Here is a 13,638-nt window from a genome sequence, read left to right on the forward strand (position 1 = left end):
AAACGTTTGAAGATGACAATTGGATAGAAGCAATCCAGAGACCAAGGGAGGTGGCGATACGGGCAAGATTTTGATTAATACAGTTGCGCATACTACACAGATTGTATTGCATCAGATAGGGAGGAGGGATGCCGATCTATGTATACTGAATTGTGGGGAAGCGGGGACATTCTTTCATATTTTATGGTCCTGTCCTAAGATACAACAGTTTTGGAAAGAGGCAATCCAGGTCATGTCGGCAGTAACTGAGCAGGAGTTTCCAAGTGAGGCGGAGTGGCACATCCTCCGTGTGACAGGGGAGGTAAAATGGCCCACAAATTCTAGGATATGGCTTATGATTTCTAGTATAGTCGCTAAACGGAACATAGCAAGGGAGTGGGGGACAAGCCAACCCGCTAGTGTGCTGAAATGGCAGGAAGATCTAGATTGGTGCTGCACTACTGAGATGGTGATATACAAGGGAAGAGGGTGCCCAAAAAAGTGGGATAAGATATGGGGGTACTGGGTACGGTATAGGAGACTTTAATCATGAGTTATTCGATTGTGTATGGAAATTGGGGGATTTAGAATACTCAATGTATAAATATGTACTTGACCATGCCTTGTCATGGGGATTTTGGGCGATATGTAACACATGTTGTCACGTGGAATTGGTAGTGATGCTTTTGCCCAGAAATGTACTTACTGTCAGATATGTTGCCTGGTGTGTTTATTTAATAAAAAATAGGTTTTGTGGTAGCTCACTTTGAAAGTTTTCATCCTTGTGGAGCCCTGTCCAACTACAGCTTCCAGCCTTGTAACACTGTGGGATACTGAGAACCCAAAAAGTGTCTCAGTCCAAAGGTCAAACCTTGGACTGTGACAATTTTCTGAATGACAAAGATACCTCAGTGGCTACGAAATCCAGTTTCTTTCCATTTGGAGATTTTGACCCCAAAACCAAAAGCCTCACTGGAAACTCACAGGCGAGAAATATGTGTTGAGATATTGAGACACCCCCACCGATCTCAGTCTTGGACCTTACCCTTCTGAAGAATTTTTTACTTCTACTTCAGAGGCTAAGTACCTTCTTTCTGCAAGTTAAAAACGTTGGCCTGGACAACACACGAAGAGGTATCCGACCTTTGATCAATTTCAGCCAGTCTGATATCTCACGTAGGTCCCAGTCAACTGTGAAGTGTTGATATTCTATGGTGCTTTATTTTTTCTTGCTGCTTTTTGCCTTAAAATGTAATATCTTTACTTCCCCTTATTCATTTTAAATAATTTTATTGTCTTTTTGCTCATTACAGTGTTCTGCAGTTTCCTAAATTGAACAGTGATTATTATTGTGTTGTGTGCTTAACTTAATAATTGTTGATACTAATTAAACCTAAGCTGCATTTCTCAGAGGAATTGCCTGCTGCCAGTGCAGCAGGTGCTAGGGGCTAAGAAGAGTTTTTCTGAGACTTGAGTTGAGACACATTGGGGGCGTGTTTATTGAGTTGGTAATTAATACCTCAATTTCTGATGTTGTGTAACAAAATTATGCACTGTCCAGGGGATGCTTGTGAATTTGTAATTATGTGGAAATCTACATATATCAAAGATGTTAATCTTTGATTCGCAGAGCTATGAAAACATTTGTGAATCCAGACCATGGACTTTAGGTGTCTATTTCAGAGCATACTCACCATATGTTGGCTGCGACAAATACAATGAGACCTCCATCAGGGGTGAACAGAGGGTCTGTTGGAAACAATTGAGTTAACATTTTTGGCAACCACTTGGTCTAAAAATCACTATCTTTAGTAGAGTGTGAGTGCCCTGACTTAGTCTGCAATATCAAAGGAACTAGTGACTTTTTGCAGAGGCTTATGTGCAGGAAGGTATGCACCAGAGCAAAGAATACATACTTCAAGAGCAAATGTTCTGACATATTCTGGCAGTTTCTTCTGCAATACTAATATGCACAGGCAGCATACAAATTAATATGTTTTTGAATTAATAAATCATCGTAGCTGAAAGATTAAAAACTCTCCGATTCTTTTTTGTTCCTTAAACCAATTCCCTGGGGGTTAAGGAAAGGAATATGGCGGGTTGAAGCCGCTACTGTGAAGCTCGCACACAGAGCTGCTCCCGTTCCGTGTCACAGCGCTATGCATCGCTCCATTGCTATGTGGGAGAAGAAAAAGGATACCACACTGAAGAGACCAAGGAAGATTGGAAAAGGGAGGAGGAGGAAGATTTCTTAAAAGAAAGAAGAAAACACTGGGAGCTTACCTGCATGATCCTGACCATCACTCGGACGCCGTGGCGGATTTGGCTTTCCGCCTGACGCGGCTTGACAGACTCACAACGCTCATCGCTCTGTTGGTTTTTCTGGGGCTGTGTGCTTTCGGGGTCATTCAACTTGGCACAGCTGCGTGCAATGGGACCGCCGAAGGTGAGCAGTCAGAGAGGTGGACGCACTGGGACGCGCCCTGCTGATGCGGCTGGGGAGACGTTTGGAGTATCCGATGCTGAGGGAGGCACGCATCTTTTCTCAACTAAAGGTAACCCGATACCGTCTACCTCTAGTTAGCTGCCCTATTTTTAAGCTTTTACAGTCAGCAAAAGCCTCGGAAGTCATTAACCCGGGGGGGGGGTGCGGGGGGGCTGCTGCTTTACTGTCAGAGACTGCAATGGTTGAGGCATTGATGGAGGCAGTATCATTAGTTGATGGGAACAATGAGCTGGTGAATCTTGAAACCAGAACTGCTATGGAATTACCACTACCATTTTCTCAATATGAGCCTGAAAATACAGATAATATGCAACCAATAGATACAGCAATGTTTCCCAGGGAAATGGTTACCGGTGGTAATGAATTGATTAGAGGCCTCTCAGAAATGCGATCTGGCAATCAAATAGTCGCACCTTTGAATATTAGTTTAGCTCTACAGGAACAACAGGAGGAGGCGCTGCCCCAGGGGGGCGCTATCATAGTGAACCCAGCAGACCTAGGCATGGAACTAGATACAGATTCTGAACCTCCACAACCTGATATGGATGGAGGAGTAACTTATACACCGCAACCGTTAGAATACCCTATTAGTTCCTCTCTTCTTATGAATGATGGCTCGCTAGAGAGCAGTTCTGGGGATGAGGGGGTCCGCATGCTGCTTAAACTGCTATGATTGTTGGGCTACTAGATCTATCAACAATGAAGGGGGACAGACAGAGCCTTTTGAATTTGCAGATTCATTATCTAGATGTAATAAAGGTGGAGCTAAAACTAAGGCTCAGAGATCGCATAAGAAAAAAGAAGTTGATAAACAGTGCGATTTTAACTTGGCAAGCGAGCTTCAACTAGTAGCCCTCTTCGGAAGAGGGTTACGAAGAAGTTAAGAACCTAATCTCATGGCCTTTGGGATCAGGCTTAGCAACAGGTATCCAACCCAAGCAAACACTTCAGGGACCTTCAGGTGCCGGACAAGGAAAGGCAACTTTTGTACAGAAGGATCGCAACATTAGTGGCAGTGTTTCTAGCAGCTTGGTACAAACTGTACCTCTTTCTCCCTTGGCTTCCTCTGCTACTTCTATGGCCACAGAGGGACATGACCGAACTGGCTTACAGGCAATACCGGATGAGGCTTCACTTACAGTGATTCTTCAAGAACTGCAGGCGCAGAGGGCAGAGGCTCATGATTACTATACTCAAGCCAGGGCTGATAGCTCTGTAATCAAACAATCTCTCTCTGAGGTAAAAGTCAAGTGGCCTCTCTTATATCTGATATTATGGAGCTGCAGCAGTGGGTAGCTGACACAGAAGATCATCTGAATAATGCAGTTAAAATCTCAGAGGCACATGACATCAAGCTTAGATCGATGCAAGTAAAAATTGAGGATTTAGAGAATTGCCAACGGCGAAATATTATTCGACTTTTTGGGGTCCAAGAAAGAATGGAGGGAGCGGATTCTCGTGCATATATTGTTCAACTTTTTCAGAAAATCTTTCCAGATTTGTCAGATTGGGATTGGGATGGCCAAATTCAACATGCACATAGGCTAACATTGGTTTCTAATAAACTTTCAGGACGCTTCCCCAGGCCTTTTCTAATCCACTTTGGAAATGTTTTATTAAGGCAAGTGGTCTCTATTAAGGCTCGCCCTACTTCTCCTATCCGTCTGGATTCCTTTTCAGTGTTTGTAAGATCGGATTTTTGTAAGGCCACAATGGACAGGCGATGGAAGCTACGTCAGTTCATGGACACTTTAAATACTGAAGGAGCACACGTTTATCTGCAGGAGCCTGGATGCTTAAAGATTATTAAAGATGGCCACATGCAATTGGTGTACACTGAACAAGAGGCCCAAGAAGTTCTGAACAAATGGCGACAGGGGACTTCCAAATAATCAGAATTGATAACTTCTTCCTCCTTTTTTCCTTATTTTTTCCTCTCCTTTTTCTGTGTTCTTAATTATATCTAGATAATTTTTTTCTTACTAGTGGTCTCCTTATTCGCAGGGAATCTTTAGATGATATATAACTTCTTTTCTTTTTTTTCTCTCTGTTTCTGGTTAACTGGGTAAGACAAATGGCTCCGTGGCACTCTGTGTGCGACCTTCCTCCAAGGCTGTCTATTTGGCAGCAATGAGGGGCGTGATTCCTTTCTGTAGATATAGGGTGGGTGCTGGGAGGGAGGGTGCAGGGAGGGGGGTGGTGCTGGGTGTGTTGTTGCTGGGTAAAAGCAAGGGGGCATTGAATTGACATTTTGTGAGTTTGGGGGAGTGTTCTTAATTGGTGGTATTGTAGGAGTATTTAGTAATTGTGAAGTATTTTCAGTTATACTATGGGGATAATAAAATGTTTATGTTGGAACGTATTTGGGTTAAATGTCGGACATGAACATCAACTGGTGCATGAGGAGCTAAAGATGTATGGACCCATCTTATATTTCTAACGGAAACTCACTTAGCATATAAAGATCGGCATTGCTTAAACAGCTTGGATGCAATATAGTTGCATGCTCATCTGAAGCAGTTTCAATCAGGGGCGTTGCTATTTTAGCTAGTAGGACGTTTGTATATACAGCTCATGAAGTGCTAGCTGATTCTAGGGGGAGGTGGTCTATTGTTCAACTTGAAATTTTTGGAATTAAATATGTTTAGCTACTGTTTACGGGCCTAATGTGGATGATCCTGAGTTGTTCAATACACTCATGCTAACTTTATTGGAACTACAAGGGGTTTTGATAGTCATGGGTGATTTTAATTGCATTATGAATCAAATTATTGATTCTACTACCCGGCTGTCAACTTTAACTATGCCGAAAGTACGAGCATCAATTTTGGAGCTTGCTCGCTTACATAACATCTTTGATGCATGGAGGACTTTATATCTGAATCTCCTGGGATTTACATATTACTCATATCCACACAGACAATATTCAAGGATAGACATGGCCTGGATTAGTGATGATGATGGAGGTCCGCCCTAAGATCACGGATGATGATTATATTTCAGATATGGGGAAACTGCTGGCGGAATCTATACATTTTAATATCAATACCACTTCATCTTATATGGTTTGGGATGCTATGAAGGCATTTATTTTGGGTATCACTCAGCAATTCATACTAACAAAAAAGAAAATTAGGAAGGCCTCTATTAAAGCGGCTCGCATAGCATTAACTAATTTAGAACTGTCCCATGCGATTGCTATTAGACAACAAGATGGAGATCAGTCCCACGCTTACATTAAATTGACAGAAGCAAGAGAGTTAGCAGTAGGGATACTCAAAGAGAGAGTGGTTATTGCCTATAATAAATATTTTTCTATGCAATATGAATATAGCGAACAGGTGGGCAGGATTTTAGCTTATAAAATAGCTGATAATAAGGCTAAGAGCTTAATTACTGTAATTAAAGGGGTGGGTAATGTTTTTTATATAGAAACTCATACGATACTTACACAATTTGCTTATTTTTATGAAGATCTCTATGCCTCGTCAGATCCGATAATGGTAGAGGAGGTCTCTAGTATCTAGCTAGGGCATAACTCCCCTCATTATTAGCTGAGGGTGTTACTCAGCTCGATTTAGAGATATCGTCAGAAGATATTCGGACGGCTCTGTCTTCACTTCCTTCGGGTAAAGCCTCAGGTGAAGATCAGATACCGGTTGAATTTTACAAAGTCTTTAGGAACATTATAATCCCACTTTCATTAAGATCATCATAGAAATAGGTGAATCGTGTATTGTGCCACCAACATGGGATATTACTAATATAATTTTCTTCCTGAAAAAGGGAAAGCCATCTGAAGACTGTGGATTAGCTATCTTCAGAGCTTGGATTTCCCAAGACCTTGCAATTCAGTAGAATGGTGGGTTATTGTTATGGAGGTCTTTCAGAGGGAGAAGGCCTTGGCTAAAGTTAGAGGCTTAAAGTCGATGCAGAGATTTAATGGGGTTTGGCATGGAATGAGTCAAGATTGACTGTTAAATTCTGTGGAACTTTAGTATGGAATCATTTTTTCCCTTTTCTTCCTGTTGTGATGTACTCCCCTGGTGAAAAGACCATATGTGTATTGAAAAATATAATTTGCTGATGTATCTGCTTTTGTTTTGCCTCCTTTGCAAAAAAAAAGTATACATTTAATTTTAAAAAAAGATTAAAAACTCTCCTCAAAGCATTATTATTTAGCAGCACCACTAACTATGTAACCATTTCTGTATTTTTAGAGGCAATTGGATAGGAGAAGCCCCATACAAGATGGGAAGACCTTGTTCAGCCTGCCCTCCGAGTTATGGTGGTGTTTGCAGCAACAACCTTTGCTTCTCAGGAGCGAAATCCAACAAAGTCAACTGGTTTTAGTAGCTTACTTATGTTTTTGACTTATGAAGAATTAACAGGTATTCAAGTGTAGCACAATTTTTTAAGTATTGTGAATTTTCATGAATTTATATGAAATAGCATTTTATAAATTCCAACTCATGCACATTTCAAATTAACAGTTAATTTAAAGACACTGGTGACCCCAAAAGAACCATACACACACCAGTTTCTTCATTTTGTTTTGGGGCAATCAATGTATTTGTATTGTTCCATGATCTAGTTTCTCTTTGAGAGAATTTAATGCTACCCTATATGTAGATATCAGTATTACACTGATTTTGAGTAATGCACGAAGAAGTAATTACAGTATTTACCATGTATAATACCTGTAAAAGCTAGGAAATATTTATATAAGATGATTCATTTATTTTTCATTTGTGTAAAAAAGAAGTATGCTTTAATGTCAAAATGTGGAGTCAGTTCGTAGAAGCTGTAAAAAGACTGACTTGCACTGAGTTCTTATGTTTTTTTCTAGTTTTAGTATCACATAAAGGTAGGCACACATAGGGTGCCATTTGACATAGTGTCACAGAGGGGTGGATATAAAAACAGTGCTTTGGAAAGGGTATTATTTTTGTATCTAATTTATATTATTAAGATGGAGAATAATTTCAATTCTAGAATTATGAAGGGGTAAATATAAAATGCTGCATGATGACAATACACCATCGTCAATGCATTTCCCACCTCACTGTGAAGAAGGTAGAAAATCCATTTGATATAAAAACTGTGGCAGTAATGCAGTATATCTGCTGCCATAATCACAGGTTTCCCCACTGGCTGTCAATCAACAGGTAGACTTTTGACAATGCTCAAAATTCACCTGCAAGGCCGGGCACCTAAAATTTACTTCCTATGTCTAGCTACATTGTGAGTAACCACATGTCTCATCCCATGAACACACAGGCCTGTCTCATCATGCCTACATTTGAATACAAATTTCACAAACTTTTCAATTAAGCGCTTTTCATAACACAATTCTTTTTATATCACAAACAGTGTTCGCCTCAGTGTATGTCAGATTTACCTTATCCATTTTAACAGCTTTCCCTCTGCTCACATTAGAAGAATTGGTGGTCGTAGAAGAGCCATCACAGTCATATTTATTCTTACCAGGCAAACTCTTACTTGGTGGATTTACCATTTCTGGCAAATTCATTGCATCTGCCACTTTTCATGTATTTTCCATTATTGCTCAGCTCTGAATGAGTCTGCCAGACAGGGAGGCTCATTTCCAGTGGTGAACTATCCAAATATTGTCGGGCTGCTGCATTATGCAGTCCAACTTACTGGGTAACATTCACCATATGACATCACATTTAAGACTCATTTCAACTCCTTGCAAATCCCAATTTGGGTACAAATTTCGTTTTATGATCAAATCAAGTTTCTAAACTATGTATTCAATTTATTGCTTTTTTCAGATAAAATCCTTAAACCACAGCAAAATGAATAATATAAATAGGAAAAAACAGACATTTCATTTGGCAATAAAACTATAAAAGCGAATTCATCAAAGCACATTGAGATCAAGGGCATGCAAATACTTAATGATAGAACAAACGTAGAACCAATGGAGACATGTAAGAAAATGGAGTGAAGAAGAAGACCTACGTTATCGATGGCTTGTGCAAAATTTCTTCCATATTATCCACACAGTGGTGAAAATTTTGGCCACGCTGTGGAGTATAAATCTGTGCATGTTCTAAGAATTTTAAGTGCTGCCTGACTCCTTGCTGATGGCAAATTGGTAAGATCCATTTTCTACTCAGAGTATTATAGACTGTGCAGAAGGAAAACAGATGCAGCATCATTCCGAAAGCTTTCCCACATGTCGGGCAGCAATCACTCCCGGTATTTGCCCTGTCCCAATTTAAGCAAAACACCATTGATGGCAAAATTCCATGCCTAAATTTGGCATTAAGCTGCTTGGGAACAAAAGGCAATATAATTATCTAGAAAAGGCTCAAAAGAAGGGGATCACTTGACGTTCAGATATTTGTCTGTTGTTGAAGCATGTTTGATTTGTTAAGTTTATAATCCCATAGAAAGCAATACAATTTTTATTTGGGAACAAATGTTGTTACCCAAGTTACCTGAGTCAAAGCTTTTTAAAGCTCTACCAGCCCTACTTGATGCAGAGAATTATTTATGTGCACAAGCCAAGGAATGGTCTGGTAGCTGATGAGATAATTGAGATCCTCTAATGCTGTTTTAATGGGGCTAGTTCAGATGTGTGATGTAATCTGCACCAATATAGCATGGATCTCAATTTTAGGACCTGCGCAAGAGGGCGATGACCCAGATCAATAAAAAGCAGTATAAGAGGTGATCTCAGAGGGAGATTCACAAGAAACTATGGAAATGTATTTTCCATTACTGACAGCCTATTGGCCTTCTCATTCTCCCACAGCTCTACCCCATAAAGGGTGGACTCCAGTGGTTGTGACTTAGGAATTACCAGAGCCAGGTTCACAGTTCAATTTTTTGTTTTTCTTAAAGATTTTTAGGATAGCTGCCGATTCATACTGTAGTAAACCTGGGCGGTGAACTCTGCTCAGTTCGTGGAGTTTTCTACGTTTTCAGCGCACAGAGCTTGCTAACTGCAAAAAACTCTGCTCCGCATAGTGAAGCAGAGTTTTTTCCCCGCTCGTGATCACCAACGGTAAGTTGGTGAGCGAGAGCTGCCGTTCAAGTAGAATTCCTACCCGAACTGCAGGAAGATCAGCTCCCCAACTCACGATCGCCAATGGTAAGTTGGCAAGCACGAGCTGCCACTTGGGTAGAATTGCTACCTGAGCAGCAAGAAGATCAGCGCGAACGGCAGTTCACGCCGTACTCCACCGCTTGCGGAACTCCGCAGAGTTTTTTATCACTTTGCGGAGTTCCGCGTAGAGGTCCATATTGAAAGGGGTATTAAATTATTGATTTTAATGTGCAAAACCCCTTGCAGTAAACTTTCTAACGCACATGTAGTAATTGAAGTATTTCAGAGAATTACGTTCAAGAGAAAAGCTTCAAAACATCCCTAAAGTAGCAATATTGATAGGTAACAGATATATTTATGTATGCAGTGGCCAAACAACTCCTGTTATTTAGAACAACTGTACTAATACAAACACATTCACACATGTATTTCTACAGTGCCGAGATCGAATTACAATTTAGTACCACAGCAGCCTAAAATACCGATGATAAAAACCATTGTTCACTGCCTCAAAGATTGTGTGTTACAAATACTTTCCATTAAGAAATACTCTTCTAATAACAACAGTGTGACAGTGTGGTTTGTCCTTACTGCACAAATGTAACTTTCTGCATCTTGGTTTTGTTTAAATCCATTTTGTTAAAACAAGTAAACATGAAAAAATGCCATGGCATAAACTATATATGCAGGTACGCAGAGTATAAGAAGCTATTACCATTGTTTAGGGAGAAAGGGGCATCATGACCAAAATGAGCCATCACCGCTGGTGGGTAATGGCCACTTCCCTACACTCTGCACCTCTCAGTGTGTGTGTGTGTATATATATATATATATATATATATATATACCAGTGTAAATAAATGTGCCCCAATAAACCATGTTATTAAGAGTAAAATGTATTGCCACAGTGGAGAGGTCTTTTGCCATGTTATACCTAAAGTCTGGTCTGAGTAACTTCAAAACTCACTGAAGTCCACTGTGCTTAGCACCTTATATCAAAGCCATCAATCAAAGCTAATCACCCATTAGATAACTGCCAATTGGTCATGAATCTTCCTGGAGGACTGCCAGTGTCTGGTCTTGCAAAGTCTGTAGCTGTCAGAACTACTAATAGCGACAGAAAGCAAAATGAATTCATTTGAGGGGGAAATACAAGAGTTGCTTGATTTATTTTACTTATATGCCAGATTTATGGGCCAATATAAGGAGAGTTTTTAGATCATAGAGCCAAAAGAAGACCTCTCTTCATTTAATGGATGCTCTTTCAGAATATTACAGTACCCTGTAAGTTAAACTAAAGTCGAGCAAGTCCTTAATAAAACCATAAATACAATTTTATAAGCAAACATAGATGTTCCAAATATTCACATTTCTCTGGAAGAGCTCTATAAACTTCTCCCAAAACTATTAAATTACTATCCCGGACTGTTCTTTCGTCATTCCTCAGTAAAGACATGCAGGGGCATATTTCCAAGGAATTAACTCCACCAGTACGTCACTTTTTCTGTTGTTCTTGTGTCGATAAGTCTATCGCCTTATTAACATGGCTTAACGCCGCCATGTAAATAATGCCCCTATTCACGCAGCACTTAGCATGAAAAGGGCGTGCAATGGGTGTTGCCGTGGGCGCTCTGCCCAACACCCATTGCTTTTTTACACTGACCCATATTTAAGGTATGGAGCAGCACCAGAAATATCGCCAGGGAATACCTGGTCTTAAGCAGGAGATAGGAGGAGAAAGGTTTCATTTCTCCTAGCATTTTGCTCTTGCCATGTGTTCTGCATTCTGCAGCACACATAGAAACAGGAACTCACCTATAAAGATTGTTTTTGTGAAGGAAGGTGTTCCCCTGCAGCGTAGGCACCCTTGTAACATTGCGCAAGGGCGCCTGCACTGGCGCTAGGCAGCTTCTTCAGTTCCAGAGGTAGGGGAATTGCAGGGGTGTGCCACATTCTTGTAAATACGGCGCATACCAGCGTTTTGAAATTGACGGAGCACGGTGTTATCAATTTTGCCATAACACCACGCTCCACCTGTTTCTAGAAAATATGCCCCGCTGTTTCATATTAACTTCTTAGAGTGAAGCACTTTTCTCAGAATTGAGCAAGTCTCCCAAAAAAAACAATGTCTTTTAGCCTATATATCTGTAATTTCAGATTATGGTAAATATTGTTTTTGTAACTCCTGTACATGTAAGCAAACAATATGTCATAAACCATACCTGTAGATGCACAGAGAGTTTTCATTGTTCAGGGTGGGAATTGGCATCATGATTCACTTGAGGCTTCGCCTCTCGTAAGTCATGGCCCATCACCACACTGATACATTTGACATCTATCTGTCCATCTATCTATCTATCTATCTATCTATCTATCTATCTATCTATCTATCTATCTATCTATCTATCTATCTATCTATCTATCTATCTATCTATCTAGCTAGAGCTAGCTAGCTAGCTAGCTAGCTATCACATATACAGTTTCTCACTTTATATTAGCTTATTGGTCAGAAAATTGTATGCTTCGAATACAATGGTACTATAAAATGTTGATGTCCTCAATAGGTGTATAGTTGAACAGATGTCATCCACTGTATATTTTAGTGATGTTTATTGTCACCATAAACTCAGTGACATGTACTGAATGTAATGGAAAAATTCAGCAATGATGGTGTTCACTGAATTTGGTATTAATTATAAGGCTAATATGAGAATAAGCTCAGTGACTAAAAAACACTGGATGGAATAAGACTGTGAGAGGATACATTGCACTCCGCTGCATATATTGATATGTATGTGTAATAAACTGTGTTATGTATTTGTTTAATAAAACTATAAATCTAAAAAAATACTTTGAGTTATTGCCTGGGCTCTTATGATTGCTATTACCAAATGTTGAGCAATATGTAGCGAAGCACATGCAATAAATGAAAACTCTCTGATTAAAGAAGGGTGGCAACTTATTGCTGCTGAAGGTTAAATCTTTAGGCCTGAGACACAGAAATGCAATTTGGGAGAAATCAATTCTACAATGTACTTGTTAATGCAACCTATATGTTAACAGTAAACACTGTCTCTGATTTCCACCACCAGAAAGTACAAGGAGTGGCGAAGAGAATAAGTCTGCCTTTTTTTTAAATGTGAAAGTGCTTCTTAATGATAGGGGAGTGTGTTTCTGCATGTTTGTGTGTGTGTGTCTGTAAGGATGTGTGTGTGTTTGTGGCTGCATGCTATAAGGGCAGTGTGATGGGGTAACACAAGTGTGTGGGGCAAGGGCAGTGTATTGGGTATGGGCTGTGTGGCCACCAATCTGTTATGGAGGGGCATTAGTGAATGGAGCAGCGTATGGGGTACAGAAAGCAAAGAGGACAGTTGAGGCTTGCACTGCAGGCCTGGTATCCCACAGCTCTCTCTCTCTCCAGGTGTAACGAGCATGCCACGGAAAGGTGCCTTTGTTTGCATCCATTACACCGATATGCTCTCTGTACTGTATACTACTCTGGTGTAGACAAAACGACAAGCAATTTTGGTGATGATTATTAGAGAATTAGCACAGGTAAGTCACAAAAAAGAGAATAAGGTGAAGATACCAGCCTTACATAATTGTTCCTGTGCTGCCTGCTGTGAGCTTAGCTCTCACCCTTATTCAAAGTTCAAGTCATGAACAAGAGTAGTAAGTGTTCGGCATTTCGAGTGTATCCCAACATAGCAATTTCAATTGTACACATCTAATCTCTCTACCAGCTAGATTTGTAAGCTTATTATACCGTGCCACACTGAATAGAAAACATGTGAAAAGGTAATAGCAGTGCCTCATCACAAACTTGACAGCTATCCCATCCGTATTATTACTAGCGTCATAGGATAAATGCAGTGCACCAGCACTTAATCATCAACACCAGTGCTTTTCATGAGTACCAGTTAAGCACACATTAATTTACGGGGAGATAAGTGATTTGCTCAGAATCACAGAATGTTGAGCTGATACGGAGACTTGAACCTGGTTCCCCAGCTCCGAAATCTGCAGCTCTGGTCATCACGCGACATTCTCTCCCCACTTTCATGGTCAGCAG

General features: G+C 40.3%; 1 protein-coding gene across 1 annotated transcript in view; it reads left to right on the plus strand.

Moving 5' to 3' along the window:
* R3HDML (R3H domain containing like) overlaps positions 1–12,414 on the plus strand; it is an 88,737-nt gene extending 76,323 nt beyond the window's left edge. Inside the window, exon 6 of the mRNA XM_085619316.1 lies at positions 6,706–12,414. Within this exon, the coding sequence (XP_085475442.1) occupies positions 6,706–6,838 (133 nt within the window). The 3' untranslated portion in view covers positions 6,839–12,414. The remainder of the gene's footprint in view (positions 1–6,705) is intronic.
* The last annotated feature ends 1,224 nt before the right edge of the window (positions 12,415–13,638 follow it).

Source organism: Triturus cristatus, chromosome 7 (genome assembly GCF_964204655.1).
Source record: "Triturus cristatus chromosome 7, aTriCri1.1, whole genome shotgun sequence".
Lineage (NCBI taxonomy): Eukaryota > Metazoa > Chordata > Amphibia > Caudata > Salamandridae > Triturus > Triturus cristatus.